We start from the raw sequence: 24,668 nt of genomic DNA on the forward strand, positions 1-24,668 counted from the left end.
AATCTTAACAAAACGAGTCAGCGACTGGTACAGGAGGAGCGAGGACCCTGCCCGCGAGGGCTCACAGTCTACAAGGGATGGGTGAGGATACAGTAGGTGAGGGTAGAGCTGGTCGTGCAGCGGTATGGTGGAGCGAGGACCCTGCCCGCGAGGGCTCACAGTCTACAAGGGATGGGTGAGGATACATTAGGGCAGCACAGATATATAGGGCAGCACAGAGGCTCAGTGGTTAGCACTATACTATATAAAAGGGACCACATGGGCTCAGTGGTTAGCACTGTACTATATATAAAGCAGCAGGGTTGCTCAGTAGTTAGCACTGTACTATATATAGGGCAGCATGGTGGCTCAGTGGTTAGCACTGTACTATATATAGGGCAGCACGGTGGCTCAGTGGCTAGCATTGTATTATATATAGGGCAGCACTGTGCCTCAGTGGTTAGCACTGTGCTACATACAGAGCAGCATCATAGCTCAGTGGTTAGCACTATACTATGTATAGGGCATCACAGTGGCTCAGTTGTTGGCACTGTACTATACATAGAGCATCACAGTGGCTAGCATTGTACTATATATAGGGCAGCACGGTGGCTAAATGGTTAGCACTGTACTATATATAGGGCAGCACGCTGGCTCAGTGGTTACCACTGTACTATATAAAGGGCAGCACGCTGGCTCAGTGGTTAGTACAGAACTTTATATAGGGCAGCACAGTGGTTAGCACTGTACTATATATAGGGCAGCACTGTACTATATACAAGGCAGCATGATGGCTCAGTGGTTAGCACTATACTATATATAGGGAAGCACAGTGGCTCAGTTGTTAGCACAGTGCTATATATAGGGCAGCACAGAGGCTCAGTGGTTAGCACTATACTATATAAAAGGGACCACATGGGCTCAGTGGTTAGCACTGTACTATATATAAAGCAGCAGGGTTGCTCAGTAGTTAGCACTGTACTATATATAGGGCAGCATGGTGGCTCAGTGGTTAGCACTGTACTATATATAGGGCAGCACGGTGGCTCAGTGGCTAGCACTGTATTATATATAGGGCAGCACTGTGCCTCAGTGGTTAGCACTGTGCTACATACAGAGCAGCATCATAGCTCAGTGGTTAGCACTATACTATGTATAGGGCATCACAGTGGCTCAGTTGTTAGCACTGTACTATACAGAGAGCATCACAGTGGCTCAGTGGTTAGCATTGTACTATATATTGGGCAGCACGGTGGCTAAATGGTTAGCACTGTACTATATATAGGGCAGCACGCTGGCTCAGTTATTAGCACTGTGCTATATATAGGGCAGTACGGTGGCTCAGTGGTTAGCACTACTATATATAGGGCAGCACAGCGGCTCAGTGGTTAGCACTGTGCTATATATAGGGCAGCACAGCGGCTCAGTGGTTAACACTACTATATAGTGCTGCATGGTGGCACAGTGGTTAGCACTGTACTATATATAGAGCAGCATGGTGGCTCAGTGGTTAGCATTGTGCTATATATAGGGCAGCATGATGGCTCAGTGGTTAGCACTATTCTATATATAGGGAAGCACTGTGGCTCAGTGGTTAGCACTGTACTATATATAGAGCAGCATGGAGGCACAGTGGTTAGCACTGTACTATAAATAGATCAGCATGGTGGCTCAGTGGTTAGTATTGTGCCATCTCTCTCTCTATATATATACATACACATATATACATACACATATATATATATATATATATCTCAGCGTGATGGCTCAGTGGTTGGCACTATACTATATATAGGCCAGCACAGCGGCTCAGTAGTTGGCACTGCACTCTATATATGGGGCAGCACTGTGCCTCAGTGGTTAACACTGTGCTACATACAGGGCAGCATGATGGCTCAGTGGTTAGCACTGTGCTATATATAGGGCATCACAGTGGCTCAGAGCTTAGCACTGTACTATATATAGAGCAGAACTGTGCCTCAGTGGTTAGCACAGTACAATATACAGAGCAGCATGGTGGCACAGTGGTTAGCACTGTACTATACATAGAGCAGCATGATGGCTCAGTGGTTAGCATAGTGCTATATATAGGGCAGCATCATAGCTCAGTGGTTAGCACTACTATATATAGGGAAGCACAATGGCTCAGTTGTCAGCACTGTGCTATATATAGGGCAGCATGATGGCTCAGTGGTTAGCACTATACTATATATAGGGAAGAACAGTGGATGAGTTGTTAGCACTGTTCCTGGGCAGCACTGGGATCTTTAGTTCAAATTCCACTAAGTACAGTATATATGCAAGGAGTTTGTGTGTTCTCCCAGTGTTTCAGTGGGTTTCCTCCAGGTTCCCCAGTTTCCTCCCACACTCCAAAGACATACTGATAGGGAATTTAGATTGTGAGCCCCAATGGGGACAGAGATGACAATATCTGTCAAGTACCATGGAAATAATGGTGCTATATAAGTAATGTAATAATAAAATATCAGCAGGGAGTTTTTCAGTAAGGGAACTGCATATTTCCAGGCTCCATTTACCCAATCCATGTTTTTTTTTATACGATTGTAGCTAATCATATGCAAAGCTTAGGTGTGCTTTAAAAGAGCAAGAGCGGAGCATTCACAAGCTGGGGCTGTCTGTGCTCCTGAGAAAACGGCTGTGAGTATAGCTAATGTCATGTTTGGGATGCTGAGCAGAAGGCTCCACTTTCTGTACTTTGTATTTTCATGTTTAAAACAAGAAATAACACCAGTGCTTCCACCCCACTATACACATACAGCTGCAGCGTGTTGCGGGTCATCAGCTTATCCCGCCCCTACACTTCGATCATAAAATCACAAGTAATATTTTACATGATCCATTTGAGATTATTTTCATGTTTAGTTAGCGGACAGGCGGCATAGGATTTTCTTTTATATATCAGAACTAGCAGAAAATCAGTGGGACTCAGCTACACCCACCTACTGTTCAGAGACATCTAGCCACAAGTGGTCTTCATGGAACAATGACAACAAGGCAAAGCAACTGAAATATGTACCAAAACATAGGAACTGGGGTGCAAAATAATAGCAACAGGTGGTCTGGACTGAAGAGCTAAAATTTGAAATATTTGGCTGGAACAAAATTCAGTTTGTTCCCTAAGAGCAGGAGAGGGGCACAGAAATGAGTGTCTGTAGACAACAGCGAAGCATTATAGCAGGTCGTGGAAAGTTTGGGGCTGCATTTCAACAAATGAAATTGTGAATTTGGTCATGATAATGGTGTCCTCAATGCTGAGAAATACAGACACTTATCCATCATGTAATACCATCAAGGAGGCGTCTGAATAGCTACAAATTTATTCTACAGCAGGACAAAAATCCCAAACACACAGCCATTGTAATTACAGGAGGTGTCCACTAATTTCACATTGATGCCCTATCCATAAGATAGGGCATCAATGTATGATCGGCTGGGGTCTCACACGTGGCACCCCCACCGGTCAGTTGTTATAGGTGCCGGCGGCCGCAGGCTGAAAGTGCGTACTTGCTGAGCGGGCGGTCAAGTTGTAGTGGCCGGCGCTTGTTACTGCATATCCGCCTCCTATTCAATGGGAGGTGGATGCGCAGTACCCTGCTGCGGCCACTACAGATGGAAGGCCAAGCACAGCAGGTAAGCACTTTCGTCCTACGGCAGCCGCAGCCACCGGTACCAGCAGACCGGCGGGGGTGCCGAGTGCGGGACCCCGACCGATCATACACTGATACCCTAGCCTACAGATAGGGCATCAATGTGAAAGTAGTGGACAACTCCTTTAATAACTATCTGCAGCGTAAAGAAGAACGAGGAGTCTTGGATGATACGCCACACAGAGCCTTGATCTCAACATCATCCAGTCTGTCTGGGATTACATGAAGAGACTGAAGGATTAGTACAAGCCTTAGGCTATGTGCCCACGATGCAGAAACGCTCCGGATTTTTTCCTGAGTGTTTCTGCATCTCCCTGGCAGAAAAAACGCATGCGGATTGTACATGCGTTTTTCCTGCCAGGGACAAGCGGATGTGAAGCGTTCTTCACTGGCATTTCCGCATGCAGGTTGACAAGCGCTTTCCAAGCGATTTTAGCATCACTTGGAAAGTGCTTGACAACTTGGTCACACTATATAAATCCATGCAACCGGCATGGAATTATATAGTGTGGCCTTAAAGAATGGTAAAAAATACAAAAATAAATCTATACTTACCTTCCGATGGCCCCCGGAGTCTTGATTCCATGCATCTTGGCTTTCCAGCAGCTCGCGGTATACTGAAGGACCTGCGGTCACATGACTAGGACGTCAGCGCAGGTCCTTCAGTCCACCGCGATCTGCCGGCAAGTGAAGACAAGCGCACCCGCTGGCCGTCAGAAGGTAAATATAATATTTATTTTTTTATTTTATTCTTTTTTTTACAGGTTCTATGGTACCCGGGTCAGGAGGAGAGTCTCCTGTCCTCGAGACCCGGGTACCATCCGCACATTGAAACGCATGGATTCCGCATATACAGATCCAGTGATGCGGATTCCATGCGTTCCAATGCAAGTCAATGGCGGCGAAAATGCAGCGCTTCCACAAAATAATTGGTAGTGCTGCGTTTTTTTACGCAATGATAATCCGCAGCGGAAATTTCGGCAGCATGTGCACAGCACATGCGGATTATCGTTGAGGAACATGGCAGGCCTTCTACCATGCGTTTAAGCGTTTCTGCAGAGGAATGGCCGCTGCAAAAAAGCTTAAACGCATCGTGGGCACACAGCCTTATAGACAGAAGATCTGTGATTAGTTCTCCAAAATGTTTGGAACAACCTCCTGTAGAGTTCCTTTGAAAACTGTGTACAAGTGTATCTAGAAAAATAAATGGTGTTTTGAAGATAAATGGCAGTCACCAAAAACTGATGTGATTTAGATTTTTCATTTGTTCATTCACTTTGCATTTTTTTAAATTGATAAAATGAAACGTAACATTTCTAGTTTTGAAAGAATTCTTATTTTTATTTTAGGCAGGTATGGAAGAAATGCGGCAGACTGGAGTAGTGGCGGGAACAGCGTTGAAGGGTAAGTAAAGCAGGGTATCTTTGTTTTATTAACAGCACAGTAGTGTAGACGTCAAATGCTGAAGTGTGTACAGGAGCAAGCTGCTGTGACTATTATATACAGTAGTAGACTGTAAGCGAGAAGATATATGCAAACATTAAATAGGTTGGCTAAGCACTCCTCCCATCAGTCACAGGCAGTTTTTAATCAGCTTTGGATCTTATCTGCCCTTTAAATTTGTTGGCCAAAAAATGGCACATCTGACAGAAATGGTTAGGGTAGCACCAGAGAAAGGTTGCCTTGTCGTAGCTTGTAATTATACATGAAGTGGCCAATTTGTGCTCTAAATACCTTCATTTTCAAGTATATTCTACATGGCAGTGATGTAGTTTAAATTTCACATATCCAATGCTTGCATACATTTTAGCATATACAGTGTGCTGCTACTCTCTGGATTATATATGCATTCATACATACATATACATTCCACATTCCAATTGCAACACCCAGGAAAGTCATGGAATGATGGAAATTACAGGATCTGCAGACATGTTACTGATCTGCAAATGATAAAATAATGAAAACAACATTTTCAAAACATCTCGATTTACTCAATATGAAGTATGAGCCACATGCAGAAATCTTCAGATTTACATCTTTGCCTGCTATTAATGAGGTTATTAATGGTTGTGTGAGGAAATGTTCTGCAGCGCTGAAATTATCAACATCTGCTGCTGGCAGCTCCCTTTGTAATTTCCAACCAATAATTTCCCAGATGTGTTTGATGGGAGACAAGTCCAATATGCTGCCTGCCATTTTTGTGCTGAGAAACGCCTCCTGGACACTTTGAAGAAATGGCCGTACCATTGCTGCCATGACCAAATCAGTGTAAGGCGATGTTCACACACTACGTTTTTGCAGCTTTTTTATGCAAGCAAAACCTGTTCTTTTGGCAGTAAAGAAGCTGCTTACAGAAGTAGGTTTCGCTGTGGTTTTTAGTATCCAAAAGTTCAGATTTGCTCACACCACAGAAGCATGAACCAATGCAAGACATATGTGAAACCATAAAACAATTTTTTTGAAAAAAAAAAGGGCAATTTGATTAAATTATTTAGTGGCAAAAGATTTTGTCTGAAAAAATAGTGACTATTCTGAACAAAAAAGTTCACATGAAATCATGAAAAAATACACAATTACAAATGTAACAGCTGGGGGAGGTGAATTGGTTGGAAACAGTTTACTTAAGACATTGGCAGTGCATTGAGCTTGTCAGACACCATTTACTTTCACACTTTGGTCAGCCCTTGAGTTGCTCAGTTCAATTTCACATCTTGGTCAGCCAATGTTTACTTTGCATATATCACTAATTTAATTTAACTGCACTAATCCTAACTGACATTCTCATGTAAGGACACCAAGACATTATGGTTTAAATTTGGGAAAATCACAAAAAAAAAATGTGTTTCACATACTGCTGTACATGCTGACACCCGGTACTCTGTGCCAGGAGCGGTCCCGCACTGCTCCTGGCACATTAACCCCCGAAATGCTGCGATCAAAGTCGATCGCAGCATTTCCAGGGAAGGCAGAGATAAGAGAGCCCCTCTTACCTTGGATAGGAGACAAAGCGGGGTCCCTATCGTCGTCATGGTGACCCGGTGTCATCATGACGACTTCCGGGTCACCAGGCAACAGGAAGTTAGATAGATCATGCGCAGTGCACGATCTATCTAACTTGTGCCAGGGCAGAGCTGACAGCCTGCTTAGCATAAGGATGCTGCAGCATCCCTATACTATACAAAACGATCAGCCTGCAAGAAAGGAAAGTCCCATAGTGGGACAAAGTGTAAAAGTAAAAGAAAGTGAAAAAAAGAATAGATTGTAAAGATAAAAAAATAATCCAAAAAAATAAAAATATACTGTACCCATAAATAAATATCATGAAAAAAAAAAAAAAACACAAAACAATAAAAGCATACATATTTGGCATCGCTGCATCTGGAACGACCTGACCTACAAAACTGTCCCACTAGTTAACCCCTTTAGTGAACACAGTTAAAAAAATAAAATAAAGCAAAAAAACCATGATTTATCATCATACCGCCAAACAAAAAATGGAATAACACGCGATCAAAAAGACTAATGTAAAAAAAAATAGTACCGCTGAATATGTCGTTGTGTCCCACAAAAAACAAGCCACCAAACAGCCAAAAAATAAAAAATGTATAGCTCTCAAAATAAAGCAATGCAAAAAAATTCTTTCTATAAATAGTTTCTACGTAAAAGCGCCAAAACATAAAAAAAAATATAAATGTGGTAGCGCTGTAATCGCACTGACCCGAAGAATAAAGCTGTCTTATCAATTTTACCACACGTGGAACAGCATAAAAAAAAAAAATCCTGAATTGCTGGTTTTTGTTTATTCTGCCTCCTAAAAATCGGAATAGAAAGTGATCAAAAATGTCACGTGCCCGAAAATGGTACCAATAAAATTGTCAACTTCACCCGCAAAAAACAAGCCCTTACATGACTCTGTTGGCAGAAATATGGAAAAATGATTGCAAAAACTAGTCTTTGCAAAAACAAAAAAAAGCATCTTTAAGTGTGTGACAGCTGCCAAACATAAAAACCCAATATGATTCTGGTATTGCTGTAATCGCACCGACCCGAAGAATAAAGTCGTCTAATCATTTATACCGCACGAGGAACGGCGTAAAAAATAAACTCTAGGATTAGAGTTACAGTTAGGGTTGTGTTAGGGTTAAGGGTTGTGTTTTAGGGTTGTGTTGGGATTTTTTCAGAAGTAAGGGATAAAAAAAATGATGCACAGAGTATCACGGGTACTCGAGTGACATGCTCGAGTCTTCTCCCTATATGTTTTGAGGCTTTTCTACAGCCAAAAAAAACACGCGGGGATTGCCTGCCATGAACGGGCAATCCCTGCATGTTTTTTTTTGGGTGTTTAACAACCGTGAAACATGCGGGGCGGGAACTCGAGTATGTCACTCGGGCACCCGCGATACATGGTGCATATATGAGTACCAGATGCAAACTCAAGAAGTGAGCACTTGCGCTCAAGACTAATAATACTGTAACTTATTCAATATGATGACCTAATGTTATCTAATTCTGTGTCGTACCTCTGGGTTCAAAATGTTCACTATACCCCTTGATAAAACCCTTGAGGGGTCTAGTTTCCAAAATGGGGTCACTTGTTGGGGGTTTCCACTGTTTAGGCGCATCAGGGGCTCTCCAAACACATGGCGTCCGCTCTCAATTCCAGCCAATTTTGCATTCAAAATTCACACAGTGCTCTTTCCCTTCTGAACCCTGCCGTGTTCCTAAACAGTGTTTTTTCCCCATATATGGGGTATCGGCTTACTCCAGTCCATTTTCTCCTCTTTACCCTCGTGAAAATAAAAAATTTGGGGCTAAAATATCATTTTTGTGGAAAAAGTTAGATTTTTTTTATTTTCACTGCTCTACGTTATAAACTTCTGTGAAGCACATGGGGGTTCAAGGTGCTCACCACACATCTAGATAAGTTCCTTGAGGGCTGCTCTAGTTTACAAAATGGTGTCACTTGTGGGGGTTTCCACTGTTTAGGCACATCAGGGGCTTTCCAAGCGCGACATGGCGTCCGCTAATTATTCAAGCAAATTTTACATTCAAAAAGTCAAATGGCGCGCCTTCCCTTCCGAACCCTGCCGTGTGCCCAAACAATGATTTTCCCCCACATATGCGGTATCTGCATGCTCAGGAGAAACTGCACAACAAATTTTGTGGTCCATTTTTTCCTGTTACCCTTGCGCATATAAAAAAAATTGGGTCTAAAGTAACATTTTTGTGAAAAAAACTTAAATGTTCATTGTTTTCTTCCACATTCCAAAATTCCTGTGAAGCACCTGAAGGGTTAATAAACTTCTTGAATGCGGTTTTGAGCACCTTGAGGGGTGCAGTTTTTAGAACAATGTCACTTTTGTTTTTTTCTGTCATAGACCCCTCAAAGTCACTTCAAATGTGATGTGGTCCCTAAAAAAATGGGTTGGTAAATTTTGTTGGAAAAATGAGAAATCGCTGGTCAACTTTTAACCCTTATAACTTCCTAACAAAAAAAAAAAATTGGTTCCAAAATTGTGCTGATGTAAAGCAGACATGTGGGAAATGTTATTTATTAACTATTTTGTGTGACATATCTCTCTGATTTATGGGCAAAATTCAAAGCTTGAAAATTGCTAAATTTTCTCCAAATTTCCGATTTTTTTCACAAAGTAACGCAAGTCCTATTGAAGAAATTTTACCACTATCATGAAGTACAATATGTCACAAAAAAGCAATCTCAGAATCAGGGGGATCCGTTGAAGTGTTCTAGAGTTATTACCTCAAAGTGACAATGGTCAGAATTGTAAAAATTGGCCTGGTCATTAAGGTGCAAACCACGTTCGGGCATAAAGGGGCCCATACACAAACACTTCGTGCAAGCTCATGGCAGACAAATGCAGTTCTCTCTCAAACACAACTGCTTCAAAAAGGGTGCCGGCTTTTATTGGCTCCACACGTCCCCTCGCAAAATCAACTGTTTGCTGGTAGGTGTGAGAAATAGCGAAAAATAGAGAAAATCCCTAAATAGCATTTTTTTCATGAGAAAACAACTTTTTTTTTTTGTAGGGAAAGTTGACTTGAAATACATCATTCACACTACCATATAATATACAGTAAAATGAAAAAAAAATCAAATGAGGTGAACTGGTAAAACAAAACAATTCTGCCATTGTTTTTTGGGTGTCGTTTGTACGGCGTTCGTTATGCAGTGAATATAACTAGGCATCGTGATTCTGGGTCAGTGTGATAAGGTGGATACCAAACTTATACATATTTTTTTTTTATTTTAATGGCTTAAGTAAAAATTTAGAACTTCAAAAATAATTGTGTTTGTGTATTGCAATTTTCTGAAACCTGTGATAATATTTGGTAGATACAGTGGGGGAAATAAGTATTTGAGACTCACCCATTCAAGTCTATGGGTGTGAGAAAAAAATCGGATGCCACAGTACGGCATCTCATTTTAAAGGATACATTGCGATTTTAGAACACAAGAAACTGTGAATGGTCCTGTACATAATAGGTGCTGCTGTAAAAAAATGGATTGTATATGGGTGACAAGTGAAAACAAAATCATACCACTATTCTGGAGGGGAATGGGACCGAATTTTTATACTGTCTCGTAGACAGACACTGATCTAAAACAGTATTTGCTTGTAGATTAGCAGCATGGGTGCAAGTAAATACCATCTTATTATTTTTTTTTTTAATTAATTACAGGAGGTTAAAAAAATAAAAAGGGTATGAAGGATGTCCACTAAGGGAACAGCAATGCACTGTAACCGAAGGAAAAAGCTTTTTATTTAACCGTATAAGGCCTCATTCGACATCCATGTTCCATGTACTTGTTCCATCGTTTTTTTATTTTAGGGACACAATATGTAATCATTATAATTTATGGTGCTATTTTTTCATGTACATATCTCCGTGAGTTTTGCAAAACTGTACATTTTTTCCGGTATTACGGATGAAAGGGCCAATAGAGTTCTAAAAAGTCTATGGATCCATGAAGTACACATACAGTACACGGATCAGTGTGCCATCCATGCTTAACTCTGCAAAGTATAGGAGAAGATTTATCATTTATCCATCCATGAAAAACACCGATAACACATTGATGATAAAAACAGGGACACGGACCGTACACCAATGACACACTGATGGTAAAAAGGGACACTGGGAACATTCACTGATGACACACTGATGGTAAAAAGGGACACTGGGAACATTCACTGATGACACACTGATGGTAAAAAGGGACACTGGGAACATTCACTGATGACACACTGATGGTAAAAAGGGACACTGGGAACATTCACTGATGACACACTGATGGTAAAAAGGGACACTGGGAACATTCACTGATGACACACTGATGGTAAAAAGGGACACTGGGAACATTCACTGATGACACACTGATGGTAAAAAGGGACACTGGGAACATTCACTGATGACACACTGATGGTAAAAAGGGACACTGGGAACATTCACTGATGACACACTGATGGTAAAAAGGGACACTGGGAACATTCACTGACGACACACTGATGGTAAAAACAGACATAGACCGTACACTGATGACACACTGATCCAGGACACAGATGACAGTACCATTTTTTAAACACTGAGGTGCGCAGCAAGTGAGTTCAGACTCCGCTGTTGCAGGGAACGAGGATCTCTAAACAAAAGCTCTCAACCCACAAATGTGACTCAACACCATTACAAGTCTATAATTATACAGGTGAATTGACACAAATAAGAATAATAATTAACCTTTTTAACATGGATTTTCCTTATGAAATATTCCTTTTAAGCACAAATTGAATATTTCTTAACACTTACTGCTATATAGTAAACTTTTGCCTTCTCCACCAGCTGCCAGTTCTCCTTCAAGTCAAGGTGCTTTGTCTTATCATAGCAGTTAGCAGCCGCTAAGTTTGCGACCAGAGACCTGAAAATAATACAAATCAAGCTTTATTTTGGAGAAACCAATAAGAATCATTGAACCTTAAAGGGAATGTCATTGTTTACATCAGGTTTTTATGTTAAATGGATTTTTATTTTTAAATTGTTCATAATACTATCCATATTAAATAGAATTCTGAACTCTAGCAATTTGTACACTAGCCCCTAAGCCGAATACTAGTTTCCGGTTCTGTACAAATGACTTTTCAGCATTCTCATTATCATCATGTGTAGAATTACAATGAAAGATAACATCTGTCTTAATATATACACAGTAAATGACACCGGTTGCCTCATTCACAATAGGTGATGGTCACAGTTTCCTTCCTCCCCTTATATATGTATACACGTGTATACATATATACAATATAGTTCCTAACTATCAAGATGCCGGAAGGTAGCGGGGACCAAACCTTATTGTTGTGCACGCCGGGGGTCACTGGAGCAGAAGTCACAGTGACTCCCCGGCGCCTGCACACTAGAGCACAGAGGTAAAATAGGGCAGAGAAAAAAAAAAGTGCCTTAAGTTATAGGCGCATGTGTGTAATGTGCAGATCTAGAGTGCACGTCACAGGGCCCTGTGACATGGAGGGGTGGAATATTTAAATTAAGTAGGCAGGCGGGTCGCCAAGCCTAGGAAAATGGATTTTATAAAAAGATATTTCAAAGCAAGAAGACCTCTAATATGGGCCATACAGGTAGGTATATATAATTACATTTCTATCACCTGTATGCCCATAGTAGAGGTCTGATAGGTCCCAGGGGGTGACAGATTCCCTTTAACCCTACAGTGACTTTAGCTTATGTTAGAGCATTCACAGAAAGCCCAGCTGTAGACAATCAGTGCGTCAGAGCCAATATCTTGCAGTCTTATGTCCATGTGGCTGCTTAAAGAAGAGTAAGCATCACTCTGGATTACAATTATTCATCTTGGATTTTCTCTTTTGGATTTTCAGCGACTGACTTTTCTGGTGGACCACCCTTTTACTTATGGATATAATACTAACAATCCCATTGATTACTATCATGTTTTTGATTCATAATAAGGGCCTTATTCGAGACTTTTCTTCTGAAATCCTAAAACTCAACTCTAACCCCCATACAAAGGACCGTTATGCCCTCGACAAGTGTAATTATAAGCGATTAGAAAAGCATGTCTATTGTGTATACTAACTAGTGTTGAGCAAGTATGTTCTGGTCAGAGTATGCTCGGGCCGAGCTCCGAGTAATTACAGCTGCTCGGTGATATGGTTGAATCGCTCCCATGTGCATGATTTGCAACTGTTTGACAGCTTTATTACATGTGAGGAATGTGTAAGAAATAGACATTCCTCACATGTAATAAAACTGTCAAACAGTCGCAAATCATACACACAGGAGCGATTCAACCATATCACCGAGCAGCTGTAAATACTCGAAGCTCGGCCCGAGCATACTCGGCGAAAGGGTTAACAGAACATACTTGCTCAACACTAATACTAACCTATTGTTTGTCGCTCTATACTTCTATTCTTTAAAATAAGTTGTGACTTTTGACTAAACTTTTAGCAGTATATTTTTGATATTACAGGTTATACACAAATAATGTACGCTTGTCTTGGTCCCTATTTAGGGACTTTTCTTCTTTTATGTCCTTTCCTAACAAAGTGAAATATCATGATCTAATACAATATAAAAACCTGATCATTTTCTGATAACACATCCCTTTAAAGCACATCAGTGAAAACACAGAACATGTTTAATGCAAGTACATAACATATCTTAGGCTTTGTCCATCAACACCTCACCATTTTTTAATTTTTCCTCTCTCCATTGTGGAGATATTTACTTGTAAAGTTTGGGATAATGCCCTGATACCTGTAATAGATCTACAGCGTTGAGTACAATGGCCGGGCCCGATACAGGAGTGCAAGTACTGCGACAATGGCGCGCGGGCCCTAAGGAGGGCTCTGCGTGCCCCCCTCCGGCAAGCGTGCCATAGGTTCGCCAGCACTGCGCTAAGGCCTGGGTGACAAAGGACATTACTAAAAGCTGCAGCACTGTTTGGCCTCTTCTCTCTGAAGCTGCTCCTTTACCTTCTCCCACCCCCTCTGCATAGACTTTTATTGGCAGCAGTTGTAACGTGACCACACAAAGCTGAAAATCCGTCTCATGTCTGCCGCTTTAAAGGCTGATTTTAGAGGTGAATAATCATTGTAGAATGAAAGGAGAAGAGAAGAAGCGGCTAATAAGTGAAAAAAACAATTGTCCCGTATTAGGCCCCGAGCACAATATCAGTATTTGGTCACTTTTTTATCTCAGTATTTGTAAGCTAGATCCAGGAGTGAGTGAGAAATGCAGAAGAGGTGACGTGTTTCTATTATATTTTTACTATGATTGTCCAGCTCCTGGTTTTGGCTTACTGATGTAAAAAACTCACCATATACACTATGCGCACACACATGGCCTTAGGGAAATTGCCAAGTTTCTTACCTTCACTTGTACAATTGATTCATGAAAAGTTTGTTAAAGTGATAGCAACTTGTCCACTGAGAACCACATTAATCAGTAATTGATCAATAATAAATGCTGCCTCAGCACAAAGTCTACAACTTGAGGAGCGGAGGCTTACACCACATTCAATGCAATATGAACTGAAACAAAGTACAAATAATGTGCAGACATTGAAAGAAGTCGTTCTCAATATCACTGCAATGACTGACCTGTTGTCCCCAGTGATACATGCCGCGCAGGTGCCTGTTGGTTGCTCACTCTGCTCATAATAGTGGGCATCAACGTGTACTTCTTCAGTTTTCTTTTTCAAGATTTCTCCAAACTTGTCTTTGCCAATGCATCCAAAAAAAGTGGCCACCTTAAAGGGCTTCTGGATCATCCACTGTAATAGAAGAAAAGAGGGATTTTCAAATTTAATGTAGAACAAAGGAAAGTTTCCATAACAGGATATTCCTATACAAAACACTAAAGTAGTCCAGTTCAGAGTCGGATAAATGAAACAGAAGTACTGGTATTTGGGTGTTTTTTTTTCCTAAAGCCAAAATGACATTTCTAATGGGATGAAACAGGAATGGCTCCTTTTTTGTATCACGTGGAAGAATAGAATTATTCTGTTTCTGTGTTTATCAGAAGTCAAAAACAAAAAGATACAACATGACAGGCAGAGTTCCCACGTCCAGTAATCTCCCGCATGAAACGGACACAGTAAACCGTCTCAAAGTGAAGAAAAGCTGATGCACTTTACATCCGACCTGATCACATTCACATCAAATGTTTTAACACACAGATCCAGCAATCAGGTATTTTTTATTTTTATAGCAGGACAAAAAAGTAGTGCAGATACAAATTTTTTTGTCCATCTAAAAAAAAATTATTACATTAGGATCCGTTTGTTTTATCATTGATGTGAATGTGAACCGGTCAGATTTAAAGTACCTACCTAGCTTTTCATCACGGAGTTAGATCGAGTTTTTTTGTTTACTGGGTCTGTTTCAAATGGATGATTACTGGGCATAAAAATCCTGTTGTGTAAAATTTAATAAAAAGGTAAATGTTTGTTATATTGGGGAAAAAAACAAAAACAAGAAGCCACTACTGTTCAACACAATGCAAACAATCGTCTGCAGAGCTGAGGAGGAGCAAGTGCTGTTGGAAGATGTCGTTTTAGCAGATAGTATATGGGCATTCAGCTATGTGAATGTCACGGGTGTGTTAGGTGTAATAGACAGTCGCTCTGGATCTGGCTGTAGAAGGTCACTGCAATTGGCATTGCAGACACCTTCTTAATCCTTCTTCCTTTAAGACCCAGCGGTGACCTCCCTCCTGCTGATGTTTCGACATACCCATGCATGGGAGTTAAAAACTCTGTTTGCTTTTAGGCAGTTGACGGTGATACTTCCATGTACAGGCTTGGAGCACTAGCAGCCTTCTCTGGTGCCCTTGGAGGACAGTTGGTGTTACTCTTCTGGTGTCTGCTCAAGCTAAGTTAATCTCCTTTGTTAGTCTACCTTGTTGTCTTTAGTTTGTAGTGGGGCCTGACCAGTGCTCACCCCTCCCTATCTAGGGCCAAGCTCTAGGGTCCTGCTCGGCGATAGGTGTGGAACCTATATAGGGACTGCAGGGTAGGCAGGGTGATATTAGATCTGCCTAGGGTCTCCACTCCCCTTTTCCCTAGTGTTTGGGCTTCCTCCCCCTCTTCCCTTCGTGTTGCACTTAGTCTTTCCCACACCTTACGTACAGTGAAGCACCCACAGAGAGGCATAGACATGAAAGACACAAAAGGTACAAAAAGAAACAATACGTTGAGTTTAGGCTGCATGAGAATAGTCTTAGCCATACGAGTACATTTAATCTGCTTTGTGGAAAATAATACGATTCTGGATAGATGCCTCTAATACATAGTATGTAGGAGTACAAAATAAATACAAACTAGCCATATTCTTAGATTACCATTCAGCTTTGCTCCCATGCTAATTGACGTATTTTGCTTCAATTTATTCAACATTACACAAGGGAGGTGCAGGCGATGAGCTTTTTATGATGAGAAGGCTTTGCTTAGCAAGGAAGCAGAAGGAAGGAATTAACTATAGCAGAGAGCCTCAAAAACCTGCTAATGAAACAATACTCAGGGATAGAGCGGAGGATGAGGAGGGGGCCGGAGGAGATACTTTAAAACTAGCCTGGCTCTCATTACAGCCCAAAAGCTTATCCACTCAATCTTCAGGGTGAACTAAAAGCTGAAAAAATTTGCTGGCACACTGAAGAGACGGTAGGAACACATTAATTGTTTTCTGTACAACATAAAAAAATTCCATTAGTAATAATAGGTATTGTCCAGGGTCGCAGAGAGGTGAACAGCTCGATTAGATCTAAATCCTACAGAATGCATACAGGGCACAGGCACTGACAATTAGAGCTGATTTGTTATGAATATTCATTGTAACCTTACTAAATCAATAATTCATAGTGTATGTGCGCACATTCATTTGAAGCAGAAATTTTTGCAGCGTTTCTGCATCTCCTTGACAGGAAAAACGCTGGGAAAAAAACGTGAGGCTTTGCCGAGATTTTGAAGAGTTTTTATAAATCAATGAATGCTTTTTGGAGATAAAGTTATCTGAAAAGGAATGTGGGACATTGCTTTAACCATTGGATTACGATCAGAACTGGGGTGAGTATATTGGTTAATTTAAGAATGTGGCGGTTGTATTTCAAATAAAGTGTTTGCTCTGTGTTTATTTATCTCTCTACTTTAATTAGGTTTGGTAATGAAAGGGTCTGATTGACACCTTGTCATCACCAAACAAAAGAGGTAGGTGTCAGCTAATCTCATTCACCCAATCTTCATTAGCATTCCCATTCATGTCATTTCTGGGGCAGCTGAGAGCAGCTATTTTTAGCCTAGGAAGGTGCCATTAGGCAAACATGGTCCCTGGCTATTATTAACAGCTCACAGTAGTTTTGTTAGCCACTACGTCCCCACGAACAGCAACAAGCAGTGCTTTGGATGCAACGTATTTTCGCAGCGTCCAAAATGTGGTGTTCTAATGCCGCACTTTTGTTGTTGGCACATGTGAATCCACCGCATATGACGACACTTCAATCGGTCAAAACCTGCAGCGGAGACTAGCGTGTCCACTACAGAAATTGACAGAAATTGATGCTGCGGGTGAGTTTGGATAAGTGCCCATTATCAGGAGCCGCTGTAGGTTTAACGCTGCGTGTTTATACAGCGTCAAACCCTCAGCATCCAGATGTTATAGTATAGTGGATGGGATCTCTAGAAATCCCATATCCACTATGCGTGAATCAGAGGCTACGAATCACCTGTGGACACTGACATGCAGCGCGTCTTTCAGGACCGCAGCATGTCAAATTCTCTTGCAGAGTCGCTAGTCTCTGTAACAGAAATGTGACCACTAGAATGTATTGAATGTGGTAAATATGCATGGTTCAGTGAACACATGCGGATTTACCGGCGTTCAATAGAATGCAATGTTTTGGACGCAGCAAAAATATGCGTCCAAAGCGCTGCTAAAATCTGAATCATGGGCACAGAGACTAAAATAAAAAAAAAATGGCGTGGGCTCCTGCATCATTTTTATAACTGGCAGAGGGAAAGCCGACCGCTGGGAGCTGATATTAGTAGCCAGGGAAGGGGCCATTAGCCAAAAATGTTCCCTGGCTATTAATATCAGCCCACAGCCATTTGCTTAGCCTTTACTGCCTATATTACAGGGGGACCCCAGAAAAATATTGACGTAGGGTCCCACTATAAAATCTAACCAGAAAAGGCTAAACAGACAGCTGCGGGCTGATAATAATAGCCAGGGAAGGGGCCATGGATAATAGCCCCCTCCGCAGCTAATAATATCAACCCCTTACCAGCCCCAGAAATGGAGCATCCATAAGGTGCGCCAAATCTGGCGCTTAGCCTCCGCTCTTCCCACTGCTCTGTACCGGTGGTGAGTGGGGTAATGGGGTTGGGGTTCATGTCAGCCTTGTATTGGCGGATGATGTGAAGCCCAGGTCAGTAATGGAGGGTGGCTACAAGACGCCCCCATTACTAACTGCGTAGTAAAGTTTTTGCCGCTTTTTCAATAAAAGACACAGCCAGAATAAAGTATTTTAATGAAATAAAATTACACTTTTTTAAAAAATATATTTTACGTCCAGTCCCCGAATCCCTTGATCTTCTGTAAAAAAAAATAAATAAAAAATAAATAAAAAACAACCATATCCCTCACCTGTCAGTCATCATGACGTAATCCAGATTGCCCCTCGGCGAGCCGGGTCACTTCCACAGCAGAGACATCAGCAATCACTAATGTCACTGCTATAGAAGACAGCAATGTACAGTGACAGGAGTGTAAAATCACTCCTGTCAGTGTACATTGCTGCTGCAGGAGTGAGGTCACTTGGGTTCATCAGCTTAAGATCAGCTGATCAGCCTCGGTGACCTCATACTGTATCAGTGATACATGGGAACATTCTCAGGAATGTTCCCACACAGAACCGGTGACGTAAAGTGAGGACACATGAGCTCTCAGTTGATCTTCAGTTAAGTGCTCACGTGACCCTAGGTCCTGGCAGCGCAGTAATGTACACTGCCGGGAGCGATCGAGCTCCCGGCAGTGTACCGCCGGCCTGAACACATCAAGAGAACAGGGAGGAAACCGGGGGATGTTGGACAGGTGAGCATAGTGCTTTTTTTTTTTTTTTTTTTTACACTGTGCGCAGTCCTGGCTTGGCTCTGGAGACTACTACTCCCCTCAGCTGTGCTGCTTTCGCTGTCATCAGTGTGACCGGCGGTAGGATGATGGGAGTAGTAGTCGTCCCCAGGTGACCCGGGTACCACTCTATGCAGCATTTTTGCAGCCCATTGACTTTAATTGAATGGCAGCAAATCCGCAGGTATAAATATTATACTTGCGGATTTGCTGCGGTTCAATTAAAGTCAATGGACAGGAAGCCTTAAGGAAGCGCTGCATACAAAGGACTTGCTGCGTTTTAAAACGCAATGCCAATCCTGAGCGGAAATTTCCGCATCACGTGCAGAGCACATCAGGATTGCCATTGCATTAGCTGGCAGACCGTTTACCGAGCGTTTTTGATGCATTTCCCGGAGGAAAAACCGCTGTGAAAACACATCAAAAATGCTACGTATGAGCCGTCAAAAGATACAGTGAAGGAGCGGTGAGAGAGGTAGGAGGAGAACCAGGAGAGAACAGTGTCCTTGATCCCGATAGAGCGGAACATCGTGAAAAGGAGCAGGTGATCCACATTGTCAAATGCGGCAGAGAGATCAAGGAGAATCAGCAGAGAGCAGTGACCTTTGGATTTAGCTGTTAATAGATGTAAAGAGCGGAAACCAGATTGTAGAGGGTCGAGGAAAGAGTTATCTGAGAGACAGCGGATTAGAAGAGAGTGGACCAGGAGTTTAGTGATAAAGGGAAGATTAGAGACAGGTGAGTAGTTAGCAGTGCAGTTCTGGTCGAGGGATTTTAAGTAAAGGGGTTATGATGGCGTATTTAAATGAAGGAAAGATACCGGTAGAAAGAGAGAGGTTAAATATTTTAGTTAGGTGAGTGGTGACAACCAGCGAGAGTGACTGCAGGAGATGTGAGGGAATAGGGTCACTGTTGTAGGCCGAGAAGAAGCGAGGATCCAGGTGACAACTTCTTCTGTAACAGGATCAAAGATGGCAAGTGAGCTTGAAATGTAGCAGGGAAGGGGATCTAGGCAATGAGGAGATTGGGCAGAAATGTCCTGATGGATGCGGTTGATTTTTTCTAGTAAATGAGTGGTCAGATCTTCAGCGCAGAGGTTGGTGATGGGATCCTGTGCTTTAGGGCTGATGAGTGAGTGTAAAGTTTCAAAAAGTCGTTTTGGATTGTTAGCTAGAGAAGTGATGAGGGTGGTGAAGTAGGATTGTTTGGTCAGATGAAGGGCAGAGTTATAAGTTTTGAGCATGAAATTATAGTGGATAAAATGCTCTGCTAAAAGCGATTTTCTCCACTGACGCTCAGGGCACCTTGAGCAACGCTTAGGAAACCGTGTTTGCATCGTGTGCTAGGGTTGGCGTTGTCTGTGTCGGGTCTTTCTGCGTGTAGCAGGTGCAGCTTCATCCAGGGCACTCTGCAGTGTATTATTGTAGTGTGACACTGATAAGTCTGGACAGGAGTGAAAGGAGATGTGAGCTAAAAAGGAGTGTCGATTGTCTATAAGCAGCTGGGTATTAATGGTAGGTGTATTCCTATAAGAGTGGTAAGTGGGGATGTCTCGGGTGAGGAGACCTTTCTTGACAGAGAAGGAAAGAAGGTTGTGGTCAGAGAGTGAGAGAGGGGAGTTCGTAAAGTCACGTACTGAGCAGAGTCGGGAGAAGATTAAGTCCAAGGTATTCCCCGTCTTCATGCATAGGAGACGGTCTAGTCACTGTAGCAACAGGAGTTGCAACCCTGCGGGCTGCCATAGGCACACACTCTCCCTAGGTACAATCTTATGCTTGAAACAAAAAGCCGGATACACATATGCTATATGTTTTGAATCAAATTGAACCAAAGTATATAACTGATGAAGGTATAAACGACTGAAACGTTTTGTACACTTCCTTCACGTTGTAAATAAATTCACCAAATTCAGTGCTGGATTCTTGGACTTTCTATATGTAACGGGTTGGGACCCTTCATGCGTAGGAGAGTTAGTAAACTGTGAGTGGCCGAATGAGAAGGTTAGAGAAAGTAGATGAGAGGCAGATTGGGAGAGGGGACCATCAATAAGGAAATTTAAGTCTCCCATGATGAGAGTGGGAATGTCATAGGATAGACAGTGAGGAAGCCAGGTGGCAAAGTGATCCAAGAACTGACGGGTGGAGCCCAGAGGGCGATACAAGTCAGTTTTCACATATACCGGAGACACTTAAACATGCACACCCATTATAATTTATGGGGCTGCGGACATGTCCATGTTTTCACACAAATTGTGTGACCCACACGTAGACATGTCAGTTTTTTTCTGGCAACACGGATGACAATATGTATCGAACACACGCACACGGATTACATACTTTTTTCATCACTGCTCAGTCCATGTGACACACACCGGAATAGAAATTAAATTTTTTTATGTGTTAAAGATATGCTAAGATGGAGATAGAAAGATATTAGGTAGGTAGATAGATATCCGTGAGATATATAATTTGTGTCTTGCTTGTGTAGCTTACTGTACATGGATTAACCAAATAAATACAGTACAGACCAAAAGTTTGGACACACCTTTTTATTTAAAGATTTTTCTGCATTTTCATGACTATGAAAATTGTACCTTCACACTGAAGGCATCAAAACTATGAATTAACACATGTGGAATTATATACTTAACAAAAAAGTGTGAAACAACTGAAAATATGTCTTCTATTCTTGGCTCGTCAAAGTAGCCACCTTTTGCTTTGATGACTGCTTTGCACAATCTTGGCATTCTCTTGTTGAACTTCAAGAGGCAGTCACCGTAAATGGTCTTCCAACAATCTTGAAGGAGTTCCCAGAGATGCTTAGCACTTGTTGGCCCTTTTGCCTTCACTCTGCGGTCCAGCTCACCCCAAACCATCTCGATTGGGTTCAGGTCTGGTGACTGTGGAGGCCAGGTCATCTGGCGTAGCACCCCATCACTCTCCTTCTTGGTCAAATAGCCCTTACACAGCCTGGAGGTGTGTTTGGGGTCATTATCCTGTTGACTAATAAATGATGGTCCAACTAAACGCAAACTGGATGGAATAGCATGCCGCTGCAAGATGCTGTGGTAGCCATGCTGGTTCAGTATGCCTTCAATTTTGAATAAATCCCCAACAGTGTCAGCAGAAAAGCACCCCCACACCATCACACCTCCTCCCCCCTGCTTCACGGTGGGAACCAGGCATGTAGAGTCCATCCGTTCACCTTTTCTGCGTCGCACAAAGACACGGTGGTTGGAACCAAAGATCTCAAATTTGGACTCATCAGACCAAAGCACAGATTTCCACTGGTCTAATGTCCATTCCTTGTGTTCTTTAGCCCAAACAAGTCTCTTCTGCTTGTTGCCTGTCCTTAGCAGTGGTTTCCTAGCAGCTATTTTACCATGAAGGCCTGCTGCACAAAGTCTCCTCTTAACAGTTGTTGAAGAGATGTGTCCGCTGCTAGAACTCTGTGTGGCATTGACCTGGTCTCTATTCTGAGCTGCTGTTAACCTGCGATTTCTGAGGCTGGTGACTCAGATAAACTTCTCAGAAGCAGAGGTGACTCTTGGTCTTCCTTTCCTGGGGCGGTCCTCATGTGAGCCAGTTTCTTTGCAGCGCTTGATGGTTTTTGCAACTGTACTTGGGGACACTTTCAAAGTTTGCCCAATGTTTCGGACTGACTGACCTTCATTTCTTAAAGTAATGATGGCCACTCGTTTTTCTTTACTTAGAGTTTGTATTCTGGCAAGAAAAAAAGCAGCTAACAGTTTATTCTGTAGGACTATCAGCTGTGTATCCACCTGACTTCTGCACAACACAACTGATGGTCCCAACCCAATTTATAAGGCAAGAAATCCCACTTATTAAACCTGACAGGGCACACCTGTGAAGTGAAAACTATTTCCGGTGACTACCTCTTGAAGCTCATCAAGAGAATGCCAAGAGTGTGAAAGCAGTCATCAAAGCAAAAGGTGGCTACTTTGAAGAACCTAGAATATAAGACATATTTTCAGTTGTTTCACACTTTTTTTGTTAAGTATATAATTCCACATGTGTTAATTCATAGTTTTGATGCCTTCAGTGTGAATGTACAATTTTCATAGTCATGAAAATACAGAAAAATATTTAAATGAGAAGGTGTGTCCAAACTTATGGTCTGTACTGTAAGTTAAAAAAAAACTATGTGGGGTCCCCAACCTCATTTTTTGTAACCAGCAAATGTAAAGCAGACAGCTGAGAGCTGATATTATCAGGCTTGGAAGGTCCATGCCTTCCCAGCTTAAAATTACCAGCCCGCACCCGCCCCAGAATGGAGCATCACATGAGTTGTTCCAATTCTGGTGCTTCTGTAGCACCCCGAGGACTCGGCTGCTACAGGGGTATTGCACCTCGAACCAGAGGTGTGGTATTCCACTCCCGGGTAAGGATGGAGCGTGGAACAGAGCTCAGTAGGCTGCATACACTACACTCACCCCATTTCCGGGGGACAGACCAACGGTACTCCCACCAGATAGATGTGCAGGTACGACAGCTTCTGTCCCTGGCTGGAGTGGGGAGGGGGGAGGAACATCCCAGTGGTGTAGGAGCAGAGAGGGGAGGGACTCTGGGCATAGGTAGGAGCCCATTGGGTGCTAGTCACCTGGGCTCAGGTGTCAGAAGGGAGTATAAAAGGTGGGCACCATCTTAGATCAGGGTCCAGTCCGGGTGAGTCTAGAGAGGAGCTCAGCCAGAGAGGGCTGACAGGGAGCTGTGGCTCAGTCTGGGCCCAGCTCCAGAGCCAGGCCTGGAGAGGAGGCCTGAGAGAGAGAGAGAAAGAAGAAGGAGAAACAGGAACACCAAGAGAGGCCCAGAGACGCAAGGGAAGAGGGAACCCTGAGATCCCACGAGCTAACGGGTGAAGGGTTGGCAGAACAGGGTACCGGATCCCAAACTGGTGGAGGCCAAATATCCTCAGCCAGGAACCGGAGGTCATGGACAAGTTTTGGCGCAACCCCTCGCCATATCCACCAGGAAGGCAAACCACGTATAGGGTCAGGGAAGCCGGGAAAGGTTTCACCACCAGAAGGCCCGAGGGAGCCAGACAAAGGTGGATCCCTGGTGGGGACGGCCAGTAGAAAGGAAGAGAGGGGAGCTCAGGACCACGCTCTGGAACTGCCTGGGAGTTGGCCGAGTCCCGCACCTGGTGGACGCAGCACGGCTCGGGTGGTCCTAGCTGTACACAAGGGACCTGATAAAGAACTGAACTGTGAGTAAAGCTGTGAAAACTGCAATTGCACGTCTCTGAGCTTCCTTGTCACACCACCACTACCACTATCATCTATTCCTGCTTCATCAGCTGCCCTGAGGCTATACCCCTCCCGTTGGGGGTTATACCATCCACGCTGCACATCCGTACCACCGGCCTCAGCGGACTGCCCTGCAGCGGCGGCTTCATAGCCGCATTCAACGGGTGGCGTAGTCGGACACTAATACCATCATATCAATAACGCCACTTAGTTTGACCACCCTGGGCGCGGACCGGGTCACCGCCACGAGGACTACAACCCCCATCGGATCCGGCTCCGGGTATTCCCCCCCCGCGCACACGTGCGCCGCACTGCAACATGGCCCAGGGGGTGAGTCACTTCACCTTTACTTTTCCCGATTGCCTGTTGCATTGGCAATCGGGGTAATGGTGCTTGGGGTTAAGGTCGGCTGTGAAATGTCCAAAAACACAGCTGACAAAAAGCCCTGGTGTTAGTAATGGAGACTGGTGTCTATCAGACACCCCCATTACTAACCTAGTATTAAACAAAACACACACAAAAAACAAAAGCTAAAAAACACTTTATTTAAATAAACACTCCCCGACACTTTCCCTGGTTCAC

The 24,668-nt window shown here is 42.9% G+C and overlaps 1 protein-coding gene across 2 annotated transcripts in view; it reads right to left on the bottom strand.

The window, feature by feature from the left end:
* ADK (adenosine kinase) overlaps positions 1-24,668 on the bottom strand; it is a 355,225-nt gene that overhangs the window by 138,897 nt on the left and 191,660 nt on the right. For both annotated transcript variants that reach the window (XM_073686078.1, XM_073686077.1), the window contains exons 5-6: positions 14,300-14,472; positions 11,475-11,583 (exon numbers count right to left, since the gene is read on the bottom strand). In XM_073686078.1, coding sequence (XP_073542179.1) covers positions 11,475-11,583; positions 14,300-14,472 — 282 coding nt within the window. The remainder of the gene's footprint in view (positions 1-11,474; positions 11,584-14,299; positions 14,473-24,668) is intronic.

Source organism: Phyllobates terribilis, unplaced genomic scaffold (assembly GCF_046119375.1).
Source record: "Phyllobates terribilis strain yellow unplaced genomic scaffold, ASM4611937v1 Scaffold_5__5_contigs__length_657084704, whole genome shotgun sequence".
Lineage (NCBI taxonomy): Eukaryota > Metazoa > Chordata > Amphibia > Anura > Dendrobatidae > Phyllobates > Phyllobates terribilis.